Source organism: Plectropomus leopardus, chromosome 10 (assembly GCF_026936395.1).
Source record: "Plectropomus leopardus strain MGB_pleo_1.0 chromosome 10, ASM2693639v1, whole genome shotgun sequence".
NCBI classification, from domain to species: domain Eukaryota; kingdom Metazoa; phylum Chordata; class Actinopteri; order Perciformes; family Serranidae; genus Plectropomus; species Plectropomus leopardus.
In genome coordinates this window covers 9,984,923-10,011,857 of record NC_142185.1, presented here as the reverse complement: position 1 = coordinate 10,011,857, position 26,935 = coordinate 9,984,923, and the positions used below count along the sequence as shown (strand labels likewise).

General features: G+C 38.2%; 2 protein-coding genes across 2 annotated transcripts in view; one reads left to right on the top strand and one right to left on the bottom strand.

Moving 5' to 3' along the window:
• Window positions 1-487: 487 nt before the first annotated feature.
• On the top strand, window positions 488-18,116 carry LOC121949308 (alpha-1,6-mannosylglycoprotein 6-beta-N-acetylglucosaminyltransferase A-like). The gene is made up of 19 exons (XM_042494965.2): window positions 488-631; window positions 793-874; window positions 1,811-1,876; window positions 2,097-2,303; window positions 2,930-3,145; window positions 4,760-4,836; window positions 5,003-5,092; window positions 5,258-5,311; window positions 6,308-6,484; window positions 7,203-7,372; window positions 7,650-7,778; window positions 9,925-10,058; window positions 10,589-10,722; window positions 11,128-11,271; window positions 13,265-13,411; window positions 13,549-13,662; window positions 13,796-13,870; window positions 13,974-14,131; window positions 15,767-18,116. The coding sequence occupies exons 1-19, from the start codon at window positions 539-541 to the stop codon at window positions 15,966-15,968; spliced, it is 2,469 nt and encodes an 822-aa protein (XP_042350899.2). The 5' UTR covers window positions 488-538; the 3' UTR covers window positions 15,969-18,116.
• Window positions 18,117-18,610: 494 nt separating this feature from the next.
• Window positions 18,611-26,935, bottom strand: part of tmem163a (transmembrane protein 163a) — an 83,170-nt gene continuing 74,845 nt past the window's right edge. The window contains exons 6-8 of the mRNA XM_088083022.1: window positions 26,472-26,583; window positions 23,400-23,541; window positions 18,611-23,190 (exon numbers count right to left, since the gene is read on the bottom strand). Of these exons, the coding sequence (XP_087939148.1) occupies window positions 23,130-23,190; window positions 23,400-23,541; window positions 26,472-26,583 (315 nt within the window). The 3' untranslated portion in view covers window positions 18,611-23,129. The remainder of the gene's footprint in view (window positions 23,191-23,399; window positions 23,542-26,471; window positions 26,584-26,935) is intronic.

Genomic DNA, 26,935 nt, shown 5'->3' with positions numbered 1-26,935 from the left:
TTAAACACAATGTCAGGGTGATACAATGAACTGGAATAGTTTTCTGGACATTTTTTCCTATTTTTTTTTTTTTTTTATTTCTCCCTTTAAAGAAAATAATAATAATTCAGGTCCTCTTCTCATCCCCTTTTACTCATTTTTTAGAATTTGTGGGACATTTCTTGCCACATTGCTCACTACTTTTCCCCCCTTGACTTTGGAAGAACTCAAACCGGGTTTCAAAGGGTTAAACAGCTTGTAAAAAGCATTTGAATGCAGGATATAAATGGTGTTGATCCTGGTTTCAAAGGGTTAAACAAAAAGCATTACATCAGTCATCATCTATGGTATGACATGCCTGAGAGAAGAAATTATTGAAGTCCCTCTCTCTCTCTCAGACACATCACACACAGTCCTTTACTGGTGATCATCACTGAACATGTAGAATTATATATATTAAGGAAATGCTGAATTTAATGTGAAATAATCTTGTGTTTATAACAAGGCCCACACCACCCATCATCCAACTCTACTGCAACAGGCTGAGCCCATTTGAATCATGAGAAAGCCGAAAGGTCCTCTGTCGAGGACCGTGTGTTTGCTGATGGTCATTGGTTTCATCTGGTGTCTGAGTTTACCATATTTCATCCTGGTCTGTATTGATTTGTTCACCTTTAACATAAACATCACTTTGATAAATTCAGGTCACTATTATTTGCCCTATATACACAAATAATGTCCATTCTCTTACATTCAGAATGGACAAAAATTCTTTATTTTTTAACAGCTTTTTGTTTTGTTGTTTGGTTTTAGAGCAGCGCTGATCAGCGGGGCATCAGTGCTACCAAACTGAGGCAACATGGCAAAGTGTGGATGGAAACAGGCAGGGCTGAAGGTGAGAGGAGAGGAGAAAGTTAAATGTAAATTTTGGGTGTTGGAAAATAATCGCAGCAAGCAACACAATCTATCTTCCTCACATAGCCATTTAACAGAGAAGCAAATGAGATGTATGTGGGCAAGGTAGATCTATGCACCTACAATGTGGTAGGCTATATTTATTAAGATGAATTTGCATCTGTCACCACTGTGGCTCATTTGAATAGAGAATGATTAACCCGTCTTTATTTTTAACTGCACACTGTAGAACTGAGGGCAACATTAAAGTTGTATAGGCTTTATTAGCAGGAATGGATTATAATAAGTACATTTTCTTTGGTGTTTAATCAATTTAAATTGGGAATTGTTGTTTTTGTTACCATAAATGAGCCATTTATATCTACATAGGGTTCTTCAACCATGGACATTGTCATGTTGCACCACCATATTTCTACAGTAACCCAGAAAGGACAAATAATACATGTGATCCACATAGGGCCATTCCCCCCATGACAAGCAGTTTCAGAAAAACACCAATTTTTTTCATGTGAAATTGCTTTAATTAGTGTTTTTATAAGTTTAAATCACTTGGTCCATTTATTTTGGTGAGGTGGAGACCCTTGAGGATAATTTCGCTTCCGGTAAAAACCTCCTGGACATCTGGATCTTAAGTAATCAGAGAAAAAACATGAGCAAACAAAAGCAGGTGCTAGGCTAGCGGCTCATTCCCGTCATGCCAAACAGCACTGGAAAAACGCTGATTTGTGATGTGAAATTGCTTTATTCGGTTTTTTATTTGTTTAATTCACCTGGTCCACTTGTTTCGAAGAGGAAGAGACCTCTTCAGATAATTCAGATAATTATTATGGGAAGAGCTTTATATGGGAAATTCCTGACTTTTCTTCTCGACTTTTTCTTCTCTCTGCTTTTTTCACTTGCCCCTTTTCTTTCCCAGAAATAATGACGAGGATTGTTAAATTTGTGGATGATCTCCTGAACATTGTGGGATACTCTAACAACTGTAAGCAAACACTCCAGATAGGATTTTTCTTTTCTTCGGCTACACAAATCTACACTTACGACTTAATATAATATTATTATGGTATTGAAAATGCATTTTCATCTAATTAAACTAGAAATTTTATATTTGCTAATTGATATGAGAAATTACTCTAATATAAATTCTTGAAAATATGTTCCAAGCACCATGACTCAACAACAACAACCTCTCTGTCTCTCAGTCTCTCGCCCACCTCCACTGAGAGACTATCAAGAGGAACTGCAATTACTCCAGATTAAAATGGAGGCAGAAAAAGAGAAAGGACAACTGAGGGATGAGATGATAAAGGAGCTGCGTTCTGAAAAAATCCAGCTGCAGCAACAAGTGGCTCACGGCGAGGAACTCCTAAAGCTACAGGCTGAGAAGGAAGAGAAAAAACTCAAATCTGGTAAAATGTATCCGTCAAATTACGAGCAGAATGATGAGTGTATTCCCACAGTCGCTGGTTTTAAAATGCAGAAACTCTACCATGACAATAATGAAGATCATACAATTAAAGCATGTTGTGATATGCCTACCTCTCCCCACTGAAGACATACACAATATCTTTACAAATGGGAGAAAAATGTATATTTGAGTTTTCAAAATAGGCTAAGTAGTTTCCCAAAACAGCTGGGCACTGTTAGTTTTTTGGAAATGTTTTTTGAAATAAATAAAAAGCGCTATTGTTAGGGACTACTTTTAGCTGTGGATTCATACAAATTTGGTGCTGTAGTAAATTTACAGCAGCAACTCAGTGTAAATAGGATAGAAAAGAATCAACCATACTGCCAATGTTCATCACAATAAAGGAACATGATATCCAGTGGAGCAGCTCACTAGTTATTGTGCTTAAAATGCATTTTCAGTTAAGAAGCACTACATCTAATTAAAATAGAAATATGCTGAATATTCTATGAGTAATTATTGCATAGTATGGCCAATTGCTTCAACAGCTCTTTTGAGATGTAAATGCCTTAAAAATATGTTCAAAGCAGAGGGATACATTAACACAACAACCTCTCTGTCTCTCAGCCTCTCCCCCGCCTCCCTTGAGGGACTACAAAGAGGAATTACAGTCACTCCGGATTAAAATGGAGGCAGAAAAAGAGAAAGGAGAAATGAGGGATGAGATGATCAAGGAGCTGCGTTCTGACAAACTCCATCTGCAGCAACAAGTGGCTCACTTGGAGGAACTTCTGAAGCTACAGGCAGAGAAGAAAGAGATGACACTCCAACAAGTCAAAACTGGTAATGTGACTCTTAATCATCTAAGGGGGAATTCAAACTGCATTGCCAAAGTGCACACTTTTAACAGGGAGATAAAACAGTAGATATTGTTTAAAGCAATTACAATCTTATCAGCACATAAGTGGTGAATTGCGATTTGTCAACATGCCGTGTGTTGATATGAAAAAAAAAAAAAAAATCATAGAACAAAGACCTTGGCTAGAAGTACCTTATTGACTGTCCAGTCGACTGATTTGATGTTCTTTTTCCTCATTGTCAACAAATGTATGTAGTTAAAAATTATTGTTAGTTAGTCTGTCAATGTGCTGCAGTTTCCCTACTGTATACTGAAGATGCATATCTGTACAAATGGGTCAAAAATGTAGAAGCAGATAAAAAAAGAAGGCTATGTAGTTCTTTTTTCGAGATTTTATCAATTGTTCACAACAATTAATAAATGGTGCTGTTGTTAGGGAGTTTTTTCAGCTGTGTTTATACACATTTGGAACTAGAGAAAGGTTAAATTTACAACAGCAAGACAGCGATTGTGGGATTAAGTTAGAACAAAACAAAAAACAACAGCATTGCCAATTCTAATCATAAAGTCATCTATGCATCGGTGCAGGAAGTTTTCATGCACTGTTCGTACAAAAAGTAAAGCCCAATAATTTGAACAAAGCCCACATGATCATTATATAACCAAAGTAATTTTTCTTTTGTTAGCCTCCAGAACATCATCAACTTCAGTACGTAACTTTACATTAAGTACAGTATATAATGTCATTAATGTGGTGCTAATTTGTAAGCCATATGAACCATTGTATGTGCATTTTTGTAAGATATCATACGAACCCTTGTACAAGGATACGTTGATTGGTGTGGCCCACTGTTGTGTTTTTAATCAGTTTTGGACAACAATGGAATTCTATGCCGAGGAATCCTTTGTAGTGAAAAAAGTATGAGAAGTCAGTTACCTCAAAAACATAGACCTGTTGTTATGTGTTAGATAAAGTCCCACTTCACGGCAATAGCAGGTCAATTTATTTAATAAAAAATGTGAACAGACTCTTTCATTACTAATACTCTAGAGCAATCATTGTGCTTGTTTAGAGAAACAGGTTGCGATGTGCAATGGGATTCTAAGCCTGCTTTTACAAAAGCCTTTACATTTTCTTTTATACGCAGGAATGGCTGTAATGCCTGCAACTACTCCTGAAATGTGAAAAAAAAAACAACTTGGCCTCGCCTCAGACTAATTTGAATACATTGTTCAACCAATGTCCCTTCATGAGATTTTACAGGGTGGTTAAGAGTGCAGCCTTAGGTGGCTGAAACTTTTTCAATTATCCAATGAGAATTATGTACAAACCATTCCTGTAAACAGTTGGTGAAGCATGAAGGTTGTCTTCCTCAACATGCCTTGAATTAAAATTAATACCTTGGCTGAAAGAAAATGTTTTTTTATTAACATTAGTGGCAATATCTCCCACTTCATCCCACACAAATTCCAATAATACCTCTAACTGGACTCAGAATTAAAATATAAATGAATACTGATCAAAATAAAGAAAATACACTTTAATGAACAGAGCATCTCTGAATGAGCAAACATGCTACTGTTTGTGTGTTTTGTAGATGATAAAATCGAAGAGGATAAAAACTGCCCACTCCCACCATTGGATGGATATCCAGATTGTATGGGGAAATTGAAGGTAACACATTTCTTTATCCTATCATGGATAGCATGGATGGCTTCATCAGTCATGTTGTCAGTATGCTTTGAAACAAATGCATTTATTTCTGGATATAATGCAAAGAGGTAAAAATATGGAAGATACAGCAGCAATCTTGACTCACTGTGGCTTGTTGATTCTCCAGTGGATGAAGGGAAGTTGGAAGTCTGACCCTTGCTACAGTCTTCATGGGGTGAATGGATCTCTGTGCTCCAACCTCATCTACCTCAGTGAGGTACGAAAGTGGATTCAAGCTTAAATATCACACAGTAACACTGCCCAGTGAACACCTCATTGCATTCAGTAAAATCAATCAAATCAAAGCTCAATTTTGTTATGGTAAAAGGATACAGTTGTTGCTGGTGTAACTACCACCTATTTCCTTCTGTGTTTTGTTCAGATAGAGTCATGGTGTCCTGTGCTTCCAGGCCGAGTTATTCCAGTAGAGGAAAAGGTAAATGCAAAAGCCCAAGAATGTTAAGATTGCATGTTACTTGAGTGCATGTAAAATGCTTGTATGTGTATGTGTGTGTGTGTGTGCGTGTAATCTTTGTAGACCTGCTTAACCACAGTGTTTCTCTAAAAGGGTAAGAGGGCATTGTGCTGTGAGGGAATTCATAAATTCAACACAAACCAACAAAATGTTATGGAACTACAGAGGCACTTAAGGCCCAGACACACAAAACTGACATCAAAGAGCAAGCAGTGACAAAAGCAGACTGTTGCATCGCCTCATGTCACCTGCGTCTCAGCCAAATGTTGCACATGAATCTGCACATAAATCCTGCACCTGCGCGAGAGTAAAAAACTCTCCATAGCAGCAGGCGATGATCATCTATATTCCTCATTCAAAAAAGGAAACTGGAAGAACACGAGCCGATGTTCAAAGAACATGCAAGCAATAACGTGAATCATTGCAAAAATGTTTCTGCTTAAGAGCTTAAAAGGCTAAAAAAATGATATTAACTAGTTTGTTTTATCCTCACTCCCCTTTGACTTTAGCCCTTTATTTACTTTCTTCAGTTTCATTCCTTTTCTCATGTTCTGAGCTGAACTGCCAATCAGAGTAATTTCACAGATGTGCTCCGCAGTCTTGATTCAAAGTAAAAAAAAAACAAGGAATGCCAACTGGGCGAGACAAACCACAAAAGCTGGGGCAACAGACACCCACAGAGGGCCCAACGTTGATTGATGGTTGACCGTTGACTTGGTGTGTCAGGGCTTTTTAAAGGCATAGACTTCCATCTAAGCCAAATGCCCTATCTTGCAATGTTTAGGTAAAAAATAAGTTGTAGTGTGTCTGCCCCCTTGATTCAGATCTGTTTCAAAATGTATTGAGTTCTTCCTTGGTTCATGTTACACTCTCAAAACAGACAAACAAACCTAAACTGGAAACATAACCTCTTTGGTGGAGGTAATAAGCATTATGATTTTTTTTTTATGAATCCAGGCAGGGTCTGACCATGCAGTGGTACGGGAAAGTCTAAAAGATCTGTACCCCCCTCTGGACAAGAGAGTCCAGTTTCGTTGGATTCGCCAAAGAATTGGCAGTATGGAGAAGATCTGGGTCGAGGCTGGACGCTCTCTTTCAGCCAAATACAACCTCACAGAGAGGAAAGCCAAACAGGTAATGTATACTTCCCAACTGTTGTGATTGAAATGCTAATTGACACCGCCTCTGTAATTTATTTATACCCTGCCTACAGAGCTCTCTTTTCTCACATGGCAGAATGATGATGGGGGATGAAATTCCACTCAAAATTCACAGTCATTTTTGAAACAAAAGCCACCCTAATGGTCATTAATGCTGTAGCTTACTCTGTAGCTTATTAGTTTTGATTCTGCTATTTTTCTTTCCAATGTGGCATAAACAGCTTCATAATGATGCTCATGGAATGGAGACATTTTAATTTCTTCTAAGAGGATGCTTTTAGAGCTGGCGGCCTCCCAGCTTCCTTAGATTAGGCTCTCATTTCAGTCATATCAACACCGGGATAAGAGCTTTGTATATATGAATCATATACTCAACTAAACTGGCCTTCCATTGCATTACAGGAGCACTTAATGTTGTCCATGCAGTAAATCAGCCATCAGAGCAGCCACTCTATCCCTAAATGCCCAGAAGGATACAATGGCCAAATTTCTCTGCAATCTTTAAAAGATTTGCTTTTGAATCCGAGATCCCTTTCTTTGGTCTCAATGCACTTGATTAAATAATGGTATTGGAACTGTGTTAGCATTAAAACAGTTATTTTAGTTGAATTATAACAAATTGAAAAGCATCATACATGGGAGAGAGAACATTTGTCATTGAATTTTGTTCATGAACTTCTACCCTTCCCCAGATTCTGGTGCATCCTGGAGCAGTTACAGATGAATCTCATGTTAGAATAGCAGAGGCTGCCTTCAGTGGGGGTCCCCTTGGGGAGCTAGTCCAGTGGAGTGACCTCATCTCCACACTTTACATCCTGGGCCACCATGTTCACCTTACGGCTTCCATACCCGACCTCAAATAGTGAGTATGCACACACTTTCTACCAGGGCGACTGATGTCATTGCCTAGAGGTAGATGAATTGGAATAGGAAATACGACATTTTAAAGCAATGATTATGTCTGAAAATAGCATCATATGAATCATAGATTATGCTCTTGATTAAAAACTATGCAGTTATAACTAGTTTATGTGTACACTCACATACATTTACAGTCATTCCATAATTTTACCTCAATTGCTACTGTTGTATATTCACTCTATTTCTGTATATCCATTCTCTTGTTAACCTCTCTCTAGTTTTCTAGGGGTTAAGACAGGTGGCTGCCCACCTCGTCAGTCAAAAGTGGAAGTAGACTTGATCTATACTGACATTATTGGCCTCAGACAGATTCAGGCAATACTAAACGCATCTTGGATCAAATACAGGTGAGCATCTGGGCCCTGGTCCTGACATTATTTAAAAGTGCTTGTGAGTGACATAAGAGTGAGAGAATGGACACGTGTCTTTGTAAAGTGTGTTTGGTTCATCATTTTAACACTGAAATGCTTACACATACAGCATTAGTGATAGAGTTGGTAGAGTTCATAAAGTGATGCCTAATAAAAATTATACTTCAAAGGATTAAATGCCATTCGCTTTTGTTTTAGCAACTGTAGAAGGTCCCTTGATAAAAATAATGACACTATTTCAATCAGAAGAGACGTCATTCAAAAATTGAAATACATTTATTGATATGGTACACATATTGTTTCGAAATATGAGTAGAGACAAGGTAATAATGCCATTAAAAGTGCCGGACTCACATTTGACAACCAAAAAACATAAATAAATAAACAGTAAACAGTAAATGTGATTTGAGCAAATTTACAAGTTTTATCTCCTACTATATTTAATGTATTTGTTTCTGCAAACCGAATGGTTTTTGCCTTTAAATTTCCTGTTACTCTTAAGGCCAAAGTCCATTTGGCTTAAGAGTGCAAAGGCAAAAGGCACCTTTTGCATGAGCATAATGCTGCTGGACGAGCTGAGAACATGGCTGGACAGAACCAGTTGCGGTGTTATTATACGCCGGCGGATGGCTGGATGGAACCTGTCACATGCACATGAGGCATGGCAGGACGGCTTCAGTTAGAAATGCAGCCTGTAACAACATAACATAAAAAGCCTGAGAGTGCTTTTACGGGTGGATGGGAAGTGAGGTAAATAGGTCAAACACACCTTAACTATGATGCGGAAGTCAGGTGTTCACTTCCCATTTGAATGTGATGTTTTTTTCTATGCCTTATACCATGTGCCTCCTTCCCCTAATCCTAACCATGACTTTATCACCTAAAATTAACCATCCTTGCCAGCATGTGCATTTGTTGATGTTCCGGCCTTTGTTGCTATGTGCGGTTGTTGCCTAAACATAACCACGTGCAGCATCATGCCACTATGTGCTTGTGCTGACATCATGGTAGTGGCATCCCAGAACATAAAGAGCAGATGCAGGATGCTTAAAAGTAAGATTTAGATTTAGATGTAGAAGTCCATTGATAAAGTAGCAACATGTGGCAAGATGGGATGATGTTTAAACAACTCATACATATAATAGGACACAATGCTGAGATATGTCAAAAAAAGAAGAAATCGACAAACAGTCTTTTGGTCCTTTTGTGTGCTCTTGTAGGTGATCCGAGTATATTTAAAAAATAATCAAAGACCAAGATTCATCACAGTTGCTTTGCTACAGACAAGCAAAGATGAGTTCAGGAGAGCAATAGAAAGTTAAAAAGATGAAATGAAGATCTCATTCAATGAGGAAGATGTCAAGCGAGAAGGTCAGCAGAGCGAAGAGTCGAGTATGAGTCAATTGGCGATTATACTGGCACAGAGGATACAGAAAGTAAAGTGGTTGCGGCAAGATTTTCAGAAATAGAAGGGACTGGATGAATCTGAGTTCAAACCTGTTGGGGGCAATTACTGTTTTCTACGAAAGTGTCTGTTCTTATAACAAACGATCTAATTTTACCACATAGAGAGGAATAGGACCAAGTCACAGTCCGAGACCTTAAAAGATGGAGTGGGTTGGAAAAAGTCATGAAATAAAAGACAGTGTCAGAGAAGGTACTGAGTAACAGGAAACAAAACAGAGAAGGACTAAAAGAAGGAAAAGATTACAGAGCAGGCTTTTGTCATGTTTAAGGAAAGGAAGGGGACAGATGACATGAAGGAAGATAGATGTAAAATAATATGACATTTTTAGATTTTCAGTAGTGGGAAATAGAACCATTTAGATCTCTGCACCTCACATGTCCTCCTTGCAAACTGTGACAAAAAGAAAGTACATTATAGATACAAATGGTTCTTACTGGTCATTATTGTATTGGGACATTCAGTTTCTGGCACTCAACTCTCAATCAAGTGTCTCTGAAAATGTGCTGTGAAGGCTTTTATAGCAACTCTGATTTGGAATTCCATGTTCAATAATATTCCCATATATATATGTGTGTGTGTGTGTGTGTGTGTGTGTGTTTGTGTGTTTGTGAGTAGTGACATGTTTATGAGTATGTACTTGTGTCTGTTGATCAGGTGCAAGATTCGTGTGTTGGACACTTTCGGCACTGAGCCAGACTTTAATCACATAGGTTGGGCCAAAAAGCACAACCTTAGTAGTCCATTTGGCAGCCTGCACCTGATCCCAATGCAATTCTACACCATGTTCCGTATGTTTCTGCTTCTTTTCCTTTTCCAACAGCTAATCATGTCATTTACATACACCAATCATCCAGAACATGAAAACCACTGGCTGGTGAAGTGAACAACATTGATCATTTCGTTATAATGTGATGTTCTGCTGGGAAACCCTGGGTCTGGGTATGTATGTGGATTACACTTGATATGCTCCACTCACCCAGTTACAGTCCAAGTACCCCCCTCATGGCAATGGCACTCCCTGATGGCAGTGCACCCCCCAGCAGGACAATGAAACATGCCACATTATAAAATCTCTTCAGGGATGGCTTGAGGAATGTTACACGGAGCTCAAGAGCAAGTGTTAAAGTGGAGCGTGTCAAGCAGAACATTGCATTGTAATATTTGATCAGTGGTATTAATTTATCAACTGGTGGTTCTAATGTTTTGGTTAATCATTGCATTTTGCATGGAGAACAGACATGGCTACTTTTTTTAATACCTCTTTTAATTGATGTATCCTGATTTAATTGATGTGATGTGTGTCTCTTACTGTGAGCAGCTCATACACCAGACAACACATTCCTGGGCTTTGTGGTGCAGCACCAGCTGAGTTCTGAACAAGCTGAGCTGTTAAAGTCTACCTCAAGACAAAACCAGGCACTTGTGTATGGCAAGAGAGGCACATTTTGGAAGGTATGGAATGAAATTGTGATAGATAAAATTACATTATTTTCTGGAAAGTATTCTGTAAGAGTTATCTCTTGAGGCACCCATACTGATTTTGTAAAAGAGTGTTTAGAGAAAAAAGTTTTAAAATTTTCAATTGGTGAATAAGTTTTGAAATGAAAGGGAAATACTGAAGGGCCCTTTAATCTTGTTTTTTTCACATTGTGTTTTTTTTTTTTTACATTGTTATATGTCATGAGAATACTTCATATATGTCACCTCATTCTATCTTATGGTTGTTTAGAAGTTTATTGTTTCCCTCAGTTTCATTCAGTAATCTCCTTCCAATACACACTTGTCAGGTGTAATTGGTGCCACATCCATTGATTTCCAAGCAAGTCACCCTTTGCTTCCTCTGCTGTTTCACAACAGGGTAAAGAGGCTTATGTGGACATTATCCACAAGTACTTGGAGGTCCATGGGACAGTTGATAGCAGTGCTACGATTCCAAAATATGTGAAAAACCACGGCATTGTCAAAGGCACTGAAGTTCAGACCCTGCTGAGACAGAGCAAGGTCAGTATGTGTCTCCTTACTGCCCACTGCTGGATAATAATAGTATTTTTTTCACCCATAATTAAGTAATCTATCTACACCCACAAGAAAAACAGACACATAATGTCCATCCTACAGACATGCAAAGAATGAAAATGGGCATAGCTTCCCTTTAAAGTGGTAAACTTTCTCTAATTTGATGAAGGAGACAAAGAAAAGGACAAAACACTTGTGGATAACCTTTGTCCACAAATGTCTTTATCATGTCATGTAGACAAAATCATACCAAACATGGGAAGAGCTATCAAAATGTTTAACCCATTTCTATCTTCAAGACCATCAAAAGCAGACTGCACAATGCAGGTCGAGGGAATGCATGCCGTTCTGTCCTCACCGTAGGTGGAAGAAAGACTGGTCAACTGTCTTTTAAAAACTTACTCTCAGAGACCAACCTTTACCTGGGATAACACTAAAGTAGACAAGGAACCATTGAAGGGTACCTCTTCTACAATACAGAACACTTTTTCGAAAACTGTGTACTGCAGGGCAGCATTCAATAAAATCCTCCATAGTTCTTCGTGTCAAAATCCTTGAATCAAATTATTCCCAAAGAGAGTTTCAATTCAAGGCTTTTCTGACTGTCACAGGGCTATAGCTTATTATGACAAAAACAGTTGTTGAAGCATATCAGTCTATGTTGTGTTCATAGTTGTTGGATATTTGATAACATTGTTTATGCTGCAGTACTGTTGCTTATATAATGACGTAAAGTAGAACTGTACCTTGTTGTTTTGAATGTAATTATGTACAGTATGTGAGGGCATATGTGTTTACTGTTCACTTTCCCTGAGAACCACAGGAAGAATCGACCCATGGCCAGAATAAATGTTGGCATTGAAAGTTCCTGCAAACCATTACATTTGTAAGTTTCATGTGTAGCAAGTTAAAACGTAAGGCAACACCGTGGTTTACATGTGATTAGGTTTAGGTACAGAAAAATACTTAGTTAGTATGAGGAAAACATGTTTTCCTCACAGTTTAGCTGCTGTAAACAGAACTAGATGTGTCATGAGTTATCTTTAAAAAACACTGTTGTTCTCAAACAGTAGTCTACTGCTGCCTGCTGGTTGTTTATGGTGTTACACCATCCACCCTCCTCCGAATGAGAAACTCAACTCTTACACCATAACCTCTGACTTGTATAAGGGTTTGACCTTCTGGGTAGAAGGGTAGAAACTTGACTGTATGAAAATAAATGGATGGATGGATGGATGACTGGATGTACCTGTGATGTCGCTCATTGGTTTTGGAACTATGACTTTCAAGTAAGACAATAAAAATCCCAAGCAAAAGGCAACAAGTCCAGCAGTCCCAACAGCAGAAGCGTCTTCCCCTATGCTGCTGGAAGTTCTTAAGCTGCTCCTCACCAGAGCAGGTGCACCTCGTCACCTTGTCCAGAGAAAAGTAATAACATCACAGAACACTCACAGCCGTAACAACATGCTGTTCAACAGTAGTACATATTCTGTATATAAAGGTATACTATGCAAGATTGCTGCTTACTGTGTGCAAAAAGGCCCAACGGCAGTTTGATGTATTTCAAAGACATAGGGTAAAAAAGGTAACAAGCAATTTGGTAAAAAACATTCCACAAATTGCAAGACATTACTACATTTAGAAAAAGAATTTTTAAAAGTTGGGAGAAACTGTAATTCTAATCATCATAATTCTGTATTTAAAATTATGTTACAGAATTTTGCATTTTAAGCACTTTTTCCAAGTCACTTTCTGTTTTTCCCAAATCATTTGATTTTTTACTTCAGTGTGGCTCTAAAACATTCATTTATAATGACATCCCTCCCTGCACAGACTGTTAGAACACTGACTGTGGGACCTGGGTTCATCATTTATTTTCCTGGCGTTGCTGGCCCCATGTGGTGACAGCAAAGCAGTACATGAGGTTACCTCTTTATATGTTGCTTTTAACATAAACATGAACTGTTTTCTGTTGCAGGTTTTTGTTGGATTGTCTTTCCCATATGAAGGCCCCGCCCCATTGGAGGCAATAGCCAATGGTTGTGCTTTCCTGAACCCCAGGTTATACCCGCCACAGAGTAGCCTTAACACTGACTTCTTCAAGGGAAAACCCAACATCCGAGAGGTCAGGGATCAAAGCTTAGACACTTACCATGGGCTGATAAACACTTCTATGATAATGATAAATGATGCATGTTTTTATAGAGATTTAAACAAATAGCTGGTGTACTCTATCACTCAATTTACTTGTTTGTGTTACAGGTGACATCCCAGCATCCTTATGCCGAAGCCATAGGAGAGCCCTATGTTTGGATGGTAGATATGCATAACTCCACAGATGTGGAGAGAGCTCTCACTTCTATCCTCAATCAGACTGTAAGAACCCTCCAAATATGGTGACGTATCCAAAGAGCAAAGTGGAAATATAGAAAAACTCAGCTTAATGAATAAAGAACTGCAATTATTCTATAATATATCTTTTAATGTAGTATTTGGATATCCTTTTCAGCTTGAGCCATACCTTCCCTATGAGTTTTCCTGTGAAGGGATGCTCCAAAGGGTCAACAGCCTGATTGAGAAACAGGTTGGAAGAATTTCGGATGCTGTTTTTTTATTTTTGTAATTCTTATTTTTTTTATTCTACTTTTTTATTTTTTTCTCTCATCTTGTTGTCATATTTACCTCAGGACCTCTGCAGTAGTACAGCGAGCTGGCCCCCACTGAGCGCACTCCAAGTTGTTGAGGCAAAGGTGAACATGTCCTGTAAACAGGAATGCCAGAGGGCGGGGCTGATATGTGAACCTGCATTCTTCCCGCATGTTAACAATGCTGAAAATCTTGCCAAGTAAGTATACACATGTTGATTTGTGTGGAGATCAATCCAGTAACACAAGTCCTAATTTCTTTTCATACCTTTGTGTATGAAACTTGGTTTGAAATGTGTTGTAACAGCCCATTCTTATTCCAAAGTTGTCAGATACTGCCACTTTGCTGTGATTTCAGGAAGGTATGATGGTTTGATGTCATGGACAGAACCTTTTGCTGTGTCATGATAATCTGGCAGATGGCCAGATGGCACCTGGTGCTAAATGCTGAAGTGGGATAGCTGGTATCAGTTGATAATGCAGCCCCACAGAACCTATTTTGACCATATGATATGCAGCTGAACTACACCAGTTTGAAACACTGCCTGTAACTCTGTAATATAAAGAATTGAAAGGGAGGGTGAGAGCAGGGGTGGATCGGTCCAACAGACCTCAAACTTTCACCCAGGAGCCTGGTGTTTGCTTCCTGCATATAGAGTCAAACCATGATATTTGTTTCCTAAACCTAACCACATTCTTTTGTTGCTTAATCCTAACTATGTGCTATTGTTGACATGCTGATATTGGTTGCAGCATCCAGCAGCAAATCAACTGGCAAAGCGGGAAAATGCGACGACTTGGGATGTATATTACCGTGGCATCGTCGGCAATCAAAATTGGGCTAGTTTATTTGGCTGGATTCTGGGTTATCATTCATCCCGAGTCTCAGCTGAGTCAAGCAATTAGACAGGGCCTAACTTATTTTCTACAGCATGCCACGTTTGTGTCGATGCCGGGCAAAATTATTTTTGATAATGGATCAGTGTTATCAGTGTCAGGCCAGATTATTTGGCCTGTTTTGGGGACATCATTCATTTTCTGTTACTTTAGTCAATTGGACGCAGCCCAGCTTATTTCTTCCAACATGCCGAGTTTGTGCCAATGCTGGGTCAGGTCATTTTTGACAATGTGATGGCAGTGTCAGGAGGTGGAATCAGGCCAGTTTATTTGGCGTCATTCTGGGGTGTCACTAATCCAGAGTCTAACCACAGTTAGGGGTATTGTTGAATAGTTTTTCGCCATACAAGTCAAAATAACCCAAAAACAGGGGGTGATATAGCAATGGTGTGCAGAGGATAGTTTTTAAAAAAGATTCTAGCTGACAACTACAGAGAAGAAACAGTCATATTCACTTTTTGATCTCAGCCAACTCAAAAAATGGACTGCTTTACAAATTATTCTATGCACTTTGGTGGGAAACACAAATACTGTACACAAGTTCAAAGTTACTGTGAAATATATCTTAGCCAACGCAGGAAGCCTTTTCATCACTGCTTAATAGCACAGACATTTTTTTTTCCAATTTTAGCTGGTGTCAGAGTTAGCTCTCAAGTTAAAAGGAAACAGAAAAGCAAACAATTAGCCTGTATTTGACTTGAGCCTTTCAGACAAATTCTACACTAAAGCTTTGTATAGGTAAAGCATTGCTGGTGCTGACAGAACAGCAGAAGCCATAATCCAAACCACCCGTACCTAATATGTAATTATACTAAACTGAAAGGTGGAGCTTGCTGAAGATGACACCATCCTCCAAAACCTTTTGATTTACATGCTTTATGACATTATGGCTGATACAAAGTTGCTGATGATTTCTTCTTCTGTCTGTTTTTCTCCAGATACAGTGTAGACTGTCAAACATCTGAGCTTTCTGACAGTCATTTGGTGTTTCCAGCCTACAACAGCAGCAGTAAACACTGTCTGTTCCAGTCCGACTCCCTGCTCTTCAGCTGTGTGAGGTCAGACCCGGCCTTGATTCGTGTCTGCCCCTGCAGAGACTACATTAAGGACCAAATAGCCTTATGCAAAGCATGTGTCTAACTGCTGGATGGAAAACAAAACCCTACATGTACAGACAGGTCAATGGTTCCCGTTATTACAATAGCACAAACACAACAGTTATTTCAGAGGAGTTAACCCTTTGAAACCTGGATCAAGAGCACTTTTCTTGTGCTGCTTTCATATACCTTTCACAAGTATTTAAACATTTGAACCCTGAGCCAATTGGTTTAATTTCTTAAAAAAATAAAAACATGCAAAAACAAACAAACAAAAAAACAACAAACAAACATGGGAAACAAGCCTGTCATGTATGAGCTCAGATGTGGACCCAAATGCAGAATAAAAAAGGCAAAAACAGGGTTCAAACAAAAAGTGAACTTTAATGCTGGTGAAAATGTCAAAAAAAAACCCCAAAAAAACAGGTAACCAAAACAGAAATGAAATCCAAATTTAAAAAAAAAAGAAATCCAGGATGACAAGGAAGAACTTAAGAGTGAAAAAAGCAGCAAACACAGCATAATCAACAGGGAGGATAACAGATTAACTGACAGGGAACAAGGGGAGACACACAGGTATATATACACAGGGACCCAATCACAAGAATGAGACACAGCTGAGGCAGGTGGACACAGGGAAAAGGAGGGAAACACAGGGATTGGCTAACAATCAAAGGTGTGGCAGGGACCACAGTGGTGGAGCAAACAAGACTAAAGCAAAACAGGTGTGCAGAGAAGACTGAAAATAAATGGTTTAGTGACACCATGTTCACTATGTTTGCTAAAGGGGAACACCACCTAAAATAAAGATTTATATCCATGGCCTTGGAAGTATAATCAATGTTTGTGAATGTAACCTACTCAATACCAGAGATGTAAGTCTCAAAACTTGTGATGTCATCAGGTATTAAGTCTGGAGTTGCTCCACAATGAATGGGAGTCTGATCTTTGTGGATACACAACATGTTTGTTTTCTTTACATATATGGATATATAAACCAAAATAAACTTTCTTATTTTTCAGTATTCCAAGTTACAAAACAGAAAATGTACCAATATACTCAGAACATTCCCTTGGCTGCTCTCAGTGTTATCTATCTTTTACCATTAATTGTTTATTGAGCAGCCAGACTTTATACCCTATGACAAATTTGAGTTACATCACTCTGGTTTTCGATTTGGGATAGAGTTTTATTTTTTTTAAATGATATTTTTTGGACTGTTTTAGATCATAGGAATAAAATGTATGAATTTTAAAAATGGTTTAAGTTCCCCTTTAAGTTCACCCTGAAAATGTTCAGCAGACTCATTCTATAAGAAACAACATCCATTTTTGGATATATTTTATTCCTTTTAAAATCATTTTCAGAACTTGTCTGTTACCCTACCAGATTAGGATTCATAAGACTTTTATTGCCTGATGCCAGAATATTGGCATGTATTGCAGATGAATTGAAATTTAATTTATTAGCCAGTTTACAATGGCTTTATCAACAATTGGGTTAGTATTTTTTTTTTAATTAATTTATATTATTTGTTTATTTTTCATTATTTTTTATCTTATTATGAATATATTTATTTTTTGTCCATCTCAAGGAAGGAGGTTGCCAGGCACATGTGGGGTGTTGTTCTATTGGGCTATTGTGTTTCCCTTTTTGTCAGTGTTTTCTTTTGGTGCTTTGGATCTTTCCCCTATTGATCATGATAACCTACTTGCATTGTACATGCATCAAGAAAGTGTTAAAACTACAATAACACTAACACAAAGGTGTCATGACATCACACGTTGCCTGGATAAGGCGACATAACAGTTACATATAAAAGGGCTAGTTACAACAGCCAGTGCAGTTTGTTGTTTAGTTGGTATATAATAAATCCTTTTACAGTCAACATATCTGCAACCATTTGACAGTTGCCTGGAAACCAGCTTTGCATTATCCTCTGTCATTAATTAATTTTCCTTATGTTTCGATTCATTTGATGACTATTTATGTGATGCAGCATTAATTAAACAATATATTTTAGTCTTCATTTAGTCCGCATAGCCTTTGGGACTCAATCATGCACACCAATTGCCAACTAACAGGGGTGAGCATTACCGTGAAGCCCTGATCCAGACGAAAGCATTTAGCCACTACCTTTCTGGTAATGATGATAACAGCCCAAGGTGTTTCACAGTCTCCTGTCACATAAAAAGCAGTGTACAGTAAAAGGTAAAAAAAAATAAAATAAATTAAAAAAAGAAAGAAATTCTCATTTTCTAGTCATTTCCTTGAGTTGCTCCTAAGGTACATTGTCTTGCCAGAGCAGCAAGAGTGCAGGCCAAAGATGATGATGCAAACATGTGAAACAGAATCAGGGCAGGTGAGAGAACATACTGAAGTGAGAAATATTTTATTATTGTAAAATGCATTAGGCTTTACTAGTCTCTGCAGAATACTTTTATGCCAAAATCATCCAATGTCTGCTTTACTGAATATGCACTGTCTAACACACTTATCCACACAGAATTCTTTATGTGTAGCTCTTCCCAGATTTACAGTATGAAGACCAGATGAGTAACATCTGGTGCTTGTTCACCTATCCATAGATATCTAGTTCCCCAGTATATAAGTGAATTAGTTGTATGAAAACCTTTCATGATTTTTGTTTGGCTGGCAAAAAAACCCAAAAGACAAAACATGCCTCAGCATTAAGCAGGATAAAACTTTATTAATCAATTAAAACTTTGCTCTTTGACAAAGAGATACCTCATAGTTCTTTTACATAAAGAAATGGTGTAATACCACTGATGTCATCACTGTACAAACAGACAAATAATAATTCTGTTACAGTCAGATTTATTGGAAATACAGTTCTATCTTTCAATGTGTGTGTGTGTGCGCACGTGTGTGTGTCTTTGTGTGTGTGTTCCTGCAATGCACTTGTAACCACTGAAGCTGTAAGGGTTCTTATACACCCATGCAAAGCCAATAGCAACAGAGAAGTGATAAGTATTGCCTTCATAATTTTATGAATCTAAGTTAAATGAATGGTTTGATTCCTCTTCTGTGGTGATAATAATACGTTTGCTTATCCATACAAGTAAAATTGAATTATACACACATCAGAGGACAGAATGGATGTTTTCAATGCTTTGGCACATTTTGTCAAGCTTCAGGTTTAGATAATCCTGAGCTTTTTGGACTGAACAATGAAATGGTGTCAGATATTACATCACCTGTCAAATGAACAGAGGCTTCGTGTGTGTGCAAAAAGTCAGAGATATTTTTTTTTTTCACAAACCCCAAAAAATGAAGTGTGAGGGTTACAATATTTTAATGGGCAGTGGCGAAATCACATCAGAGATTAATGAAATGCAACTCTGGTGATCATAGAATTACAGTTATATGTAACATATTTTTTGTTTTGATGCTCAGTTGTTGCACTGACGCAGTGATTCACAGTGAGTGCAACAGCTTCAAAGATCACCCGCACCAAAATTTAATGTAGCATAAATGTGCACTAGACAAGTGGCTTGGAAATAAAACAGTGAGCAAAAAAAAAGAGAGGTAGAAAGGATGAGGTTGCCAAGATCAAAATAGTTTCCAGTTCATCCAAAAATAATTATGCTAACCATATGAGCAATAGAGCTACTAAAGCATACCATTATTATGAATTTGCGCCTTATGTGGTGGATATTAGCATGTTAACACTGTGCTTCGCAAGTAAAAGTCATGTTAAGATTGTCTTCTATGCAAGGGGACACATTACAAATCAGTGTGCTGTTGGTGAGTTGAAGTTGTGTGAGCTGATCCACACCCTCAGTTACTAGCTAATCCTTATTCTTCACACAAGGAAACTAATGATAATACCAAGAATGTTGCACCTTGTCCAGTATGTCAACTGGGAGTTGATAATTACACTGTAGAGTGGATGTAGGTGCCCTAAGAATCACTGTCCAAGGCTTTGTTACTGTCTTCAGCCTGGGATATATTTAGACTCTCTCCCACAGATCCAGTGCACTGAATACTAATTACCGAGCTTGTCATTTGGCCTTCCACCACAAGGTAGCGCACAAGCACTCTGGATCTGCATTTAGAGGCAGAAACCAGGCCACAGTTCTATACAGTGTAATAAAGCAGTGATATTGATTCACATTGGGATTTTTTCTTTCTTTTGTTGTTGTTGCTGTACCTAAAATGTAAATAAGATGCAAGAATATGCTGAAATCCCAGAATCGCCCTATGTTGGCACCAGCAGCTGACCTGTGTGGGGCTGCTTTAACTGAATTTGCCTCTTGGCAAGAATGAATGAAGACAGCAAATGTCAAAAGGTTGAAAATAGACTATATATTCTTTAAATGCCAGGGTTACCCACAAATTAATGTATTTGTGGCAGCCTGTCACGATTAAAACATCTGCTGCCACAAATAGAGTTTCTATTTTTTTTAAATCTGGACTATTCATTGGTTGTGCTGTTGAAATATGTATATTGCTTGGTTATTCATTGCACCACACCTTCTCACACAGAGTGTACCCTGGGCACAGATGGAGCAACAGAACGTAAGGAGCACTGAGTGAAACTTAATGCTTATTGTGCTGGGTCTAAAAATTTGCATTCACACATTCATTCAACAGCTTCCCTCATCCATTGATGTGATCTGATCAGCTCTAAACAGATCGATTGATCAGTTATCCACCCAGTGAGTCACAAACTGCTGCTGAGGAAAAAAATAATGGAGAGTTCTGCCTGCACAGAGTTTACAAACCTACAAAAATCTCTGTTTTTAGAGTGGACAGAGAATTATATATATATATAAAAAAAGGCACACATGCATTTCAAAGAAAAAAAAAAGAAAGTTTGCTGTCGTTGCTCCACCACCCCCTTCAGATGTCATCACATAAACATGCTAACTCTATGGGAAACACTGTGTACTATTAATGTTTGTTTGTTAGCTGGCCCAAGATGATTCTCTAAATTTCATTTACCTGATTCATTACTGTTTAAATATTTAGTTTTGGGTTATTCTATGTCAGAGCTTACAACACCCTCGTAACTTATGTAAAAAAATAATACTGGTTTGTGCCACAAGATAAGTTGTCACTGTCCTGTTTCAACAATTAAAATAATGACTTGCTTCATGAAACTGCCAGTTGACACTGAGTCTTGACATTGACCTGCAATCAGTTGTTGTTTTGACAGTTTCTAGTAAGTGTATAAGGAGCCCCGGACAGCGCTCTCAGATCCTACCTACATCCAGTCTCAGATTTTCACTTACAGTGCAAAAATGTACAGTAAGACTTATCATTTCATTTCACCAATAATCTACAGTAATATGTAAAACAACATTTACAGAATAAGCACTATAGAGTAAACATTTTTAACTATATGCAACATTCTGTACTTTAACTATATGCTCTATACTCCAAAAAGACTATTATGTCGGCCATAAAGTACTACGACTATATTTGTGACTTTTTCTTACTGATGCACCCAAACAGTGTAATAAACATATGTACAGACTGTGTGGTTTGTATTTACATTCTGTTCATTGCACGTTATCATGGATGATAACAATGGCAACATGCAGAACAAATGAGTGAGAAGCAGGTAAGCAGACACAGGGGAGAAAACTCTTCTCCAAATGACGTGTAATGACAAGGATCTTCCCACAGGCTGCATTGTCTTCGTCACTGTGCTTTTGTTCAACTTAGGTTTGAGACTTTGTGTAATCCAACTTTAATTTTGCTGTCAGAGCAAACGAAAAAAGGGACAAATAAAACAATAAAACTAATAAATATCCTAACTAGATTCAGTACAACATTCCATAGAGAAAATGATAAATAATAGAATCATAGCAAATGGTACCAGAGACTTTCTGAAAAAGGTGTAACAACAAAAACATAAATATTAAGATATTCCTCCATAGAAAAAAAACCAAACAAAGATACTGAATGGATTTCAGTTAATAACTGACTCAAGTGTTTGTTTTTGTAAACAAGTAAAACGATATGTACAATATATGGCAATGAAACGTGTAAAATCAGATACTAAAGACATAAAAGGCCCTCCAATTACTTCTTTAATGACCCATTGTGCTAAACTGTCACCAACAAACACCAGAGAAGTAAGTTAATTTGTGCTTGGGTACAGTACATACAGTACTGGTGGCTATGCAATGTAAATAAATGACTTGTGCACTTTAGGTTTATAGCCACCCTATGGCAAATGTTTGTCCTTAGTATCTTCTGTGCTCTTAACTGCTGTTTGCTTTTAGATGTAGAGTTTCTAGATCAAGGCTGACCTCACCCAACTGTCCGCTGATGCTTTTCACCTTTTGGATGAAGCAGTGTTTGCTGACTCAGTATGTACATCTCATATGCTCTCTGTCTAAGTCCTCTTTTCCCTGCTTTCTACATCCTCCTCTTTTGACAGGGACTCTTTGTCTGATTTAGGAAAGGAACACTTGTATCTAACAATAACTAGAAATAATAATAATAAAATGAGCTGCCCTCAGCTCTACCCAGAGTATGTATTCCTAATTAATAGGGTGACAAATGAAAATCCTACAATGTTCATCATATGTTTTCTCAAGTAAATTGCATTGGGAAACATACTTTATTTCTCATTTGACTAAAATCTGCATCATTTGAAAAATTTTGATTTTGATCCCCAATATGCCCACCACAACAATGGCTGAACGTACAAGGAAAAATCAACAAACTGTAGTCTCCTACAGTGTGAAAACTGTGTTGATGTGAATGATGCCATCTAAGCAGCAACTATCTTCAGGTCGAACAAATCCAAAGCCCGGAAGCTCAACTCTTTGGCCTTTTCCCTACTCTAGTTGTAATATTTAAACTAGTGGTCTCATGGAGAAAAAGTGAAGAAGAGCGGGAAAAAAATGTAATTGAACTTGAAGTGTTTTCTCTCCAGAATGTGTTCTTCAATCACATCCCTGTCCCTCAAAGTCTCTCAGACGTCTGTGTATGTGTGTGCATGCATGTGTATTTGTCAGAATGTATGAATGTACTTTGTACAGTTTATACAGCACATGTATATTTGTGTTTATGAGAACATGGAGTCTGTATGTGCTGCATATGCAGGCGAAATGTGTGTTAAGGTGTGTATGAAAGACAGAGAGAAGAGGGCGGAGGGCAGGAGGCAGCCAGCTGTGTGGATGGTGTGTGTTTGAACCTGCTCGTCTGGTCAAAAACACACTCTCACTCAAAACGTTCGTAGTTCCTCGTCTGCCTCACACGGGGCACCATATCCTTCAGGAGCCTGCGGACACGGAGACAAGGTCTTATTGGAAAGTAAATGTGAAGAAATTACATCTGCAAGGTGCCTCAGCTTGTTTTAGCACTTAACGCCCCAGCTAGCACAGAGCTGTCGAGTTGACACCTGATTGGGGTATTAATACAATATGGATCAACCTAATTAACATTATGAAATATCTCAAATCAATAAAGACCGGGGGTTTTATATCTTACTTGACGCCATATGCCAAAATGATGAGTCCAATGAGAACTCCAATGGTGCCATCCAGAAACCAGACGTCAGCATGGTGCTTGAAGACCTCTGCGCTAATCAAAATGGAAAATCCCATAATAGAACCGACCATAGAGTTAAACCCTGTAAAACACAAACATAAGGAAGATGTCATGTATGTTCATGGATTCTATGTCTATGAGTAACAGAGTAGTTTCAGTTGCACAACTAAATATGCTTTACTAATCCCCTAGTACATGACCTTATAGAATAACACTGGAAACCTGGAAACTGGTTGCCTGGTTCTGTCTGAAACAAAATTGTCAAACTATGTTACTCCAAGTACCCCTTTAGCATTAGTTTTGGGATGGGGGGTCAGTTACCACCTGTTTCTTTTCAAATAAACTTCCATATTAGCAGGAACTATACAGTTCCTGTTTGTTACATGCATATAGTCTCTTTTGGAAATAAACTTCCAATGCAGATTTATCTGGTTTTTAGGTTTACTTTGATAAGTTAAAGGAACAAAAATAAGATTTAGTGGGAAAAAATGGTTTGGGTAACAAAAATTTGTTTGTATTAACATTCAGTATCATCAAGTAGTAATGTAATGTTACATACCATGTTACATAGTTAAAATAAGTTGACTTTTGTTTTATTGAGGACACAAACAGTGGTCCTCTGGGAGAAAGTCCAGTGTTTGACTCACCCATCCACCCTGACCTCCTCCCTAAGTAGACTCTCTTGCTCTTTACATTATGTCAGTAACTCTGAGCATCCAATAATGACAAGACACGATGCATCCCATACAAACTCTAAAGGGTGGCTACGTGCATTGGTATAAGACACTGCAGGCCACTGACCAAGTGTCAGTATGTCCAACTTTGCACCAGAAATAAACATGTTTATAGTGTGGTCTCTTGAGCTTATTTCAACATTCATGAATGGGGGATGATTTTTTTCATAACTCACCTGTTTAGATTTGATTAAGGCTTAAAGGTACATATGGTTAAGGGTGTGTCCCTAACCATTTCTTAGCTAAGCAACTCCTGGAAGTTCTGTCATCACTGTGCAGTTGCCAGGCATCCAGCTTCAGAGGACCAGGATGGATTTTTTTTCTAGCTTTGGACAGAGACAAGCTAGCTTTTTTCCTAGTGTTAATGCCAGCTATCCATCTTCTAGGTCTATATGTACCTTACAGACATGAGAGTGGTATCAATACTGCCATGGGACTGTTGGCAAGAAAACTGTGTACTTCCGGTGGCCACAGCGGTGGCAAGGAAGAAACATTCGAGAGGTTGTTTTTTTTTTTAAATTCTCTGATCTAAATGTCTACAAATGCTAGATAATTGTTCACTACATCTACTGTATTTGAGTTACCCTGTTATGTTTTGTTTTGCTTTTCATAATTACATTTCTCCTTGTGTGAAAGCTAGCTCAGTGGGTTATTGTTTCGCCTGCAGTAAGTGTATAGTCTTGTGGGAAATAAATCCAGTCTCTGAGAACAGCAACCTCAGGTTTATTGGATTGATGCCCTGTGCGCTCCGAGACCTGGGGATTGCAGTGTACGTGTGTATGTGTGTGTGTGTGTGTGTGTGTGTGTGTGTGTGTGCTCTGTGCTTGTGTTCTTGTGTGCTTGTGTCTATGAGCAGCCAATGGGTCATAACCTATTAGTTCTTTCAATACAGTTGAGAGAGCACCTTTCTCTCACACAATAACGTACTCTGGAGGTTTTCATGCATTGGATTCTGTTCGGTTGTCACGCTTGTTTTGTGTTTGGGGTTCAAGTAACTTCAATCTTGGCCTTTTACGCTTGGTTCAGGATTAGTAAAGGACATTTTTCTTCAGTTTCACTTTTAATTCCATCACAATTCTTGTGCATTTATAGATTCTAGTTACTTCACTTACTAAGACTTTGAGGGCTTATAATGAGCATATAAATATGATGTATTGTTATACAGTGGATTAAACTACTCAGCAGAATATTAAACAATAAAATGAGCTCCATTTAGACCACCTAAAACACTGAAATGCCTCTGTCAGGAAAATACACAGTAATAATAACACAAAATAATAATATACTGTATAATAATGTAATTCTAAAAGAAGGAATTTTGCTGCGTAAGTATTTTCACATCCTACTGTATATATACAGTACTACAGATGTACTTTTACACTGATATTGCTAGTTTTAGAGATCAAATTGCACCTATTTCCCATTTACTTTCCTCTCTATATATTTATAGTATCATCCAAGTCTACCTCCTTTCAAACTTACCCGCTTCAGCATAACAAAAGTCTTTTTTAAGGACACATTTTTCTATGTGCCACCAACAAGACTATTGCACAATGGTCATTTTTGTAACTGTTCACACTGAACTATATGAGAGAAACAAAGACATTGATAATCGATACTGAAAGGCTAATAAAATGGCTAATGGAAAAAAAGGAAGCTCATTTTCTCAGGCCATAAGTGAGTCAAATACTGTTTCCTTTCTGTTACCATTTGTAGGCTTTGTTAAGACCTCTAATATTGGTGCGCTATTCATTTATTTATATTTGACTCTGTGTGTGTGGGAGTGTGTGTGTGTTGGTATGACCTACATATGAGGACAGCTCACTAGTATATACACCACCTCATGAGGACCTCATTGATTGTGAGGACAGAGGTCATGTCCTCACAAGTCAAGCAGTCCAGACGCACTTGTTAAGATGCAGCTAACTCCTTTATACCTGAATTCTAGTGTGTGTATGTGTGCATGCGTATGGCGCTAGAAAATGCATAGTAATTATACGCAGTGTTGCTGTACATCATACAGTATTTAGGCCACACCAGGTAAATTTCATGTAAATGTGAGATCCTTTCTCACATAAGGCTGTCTTCCTGTTGTCAGGGGGTGGTGCTATGACTCTGAGCCAATGTGGGCATGTAGGTGTCTACAGGTCTGGACTCTTATCCAGCACGTGAAATTTGGGGCAGATTGGCCTTCAAAAAGTCAAGTTACAACAGTTTCCTGTGTTGTGATGAAACGTGTGTGTGTGTGTGTGTGTGTGTGTGTGTTTGTGTACCTTACCGTCAGTGATGAGTGCCCGGCTAGTCAGCACTCTTCCCAGCATGAACTTGGCCACAGCCAGCACAGCACATGTGAGCCCACTCACTATAGACACACTGAAGAGGAAGTCATCCTATGAAAAGATATGGAATAGAAGAAAATAGAAGAGCAGATTATTTGTTTGATTCTGTAGGTTGTAAACTGTGTGTATTTCATGATAAAGCATACACATTGAGAGAAAGCTACACACAGTATATGTAAGGCAAATATTGAAAGGCACCAACATCTCAGTCAGACAGAATGACCTACAAAGCTTTTGTCAGCTCTGCCATTAATATTATATATACAGGCTCGACTTGGTGCATCAACCCAAGGTCATTCAGATGCTGCCTCTATGTGATGTAAGGGTCTGGTGTTTTCAACTCAAGTCTCAAACAGACTCAGCAAAAACCAGCACTTGACCCCAGAGCGTCTCTGTTTTAGAT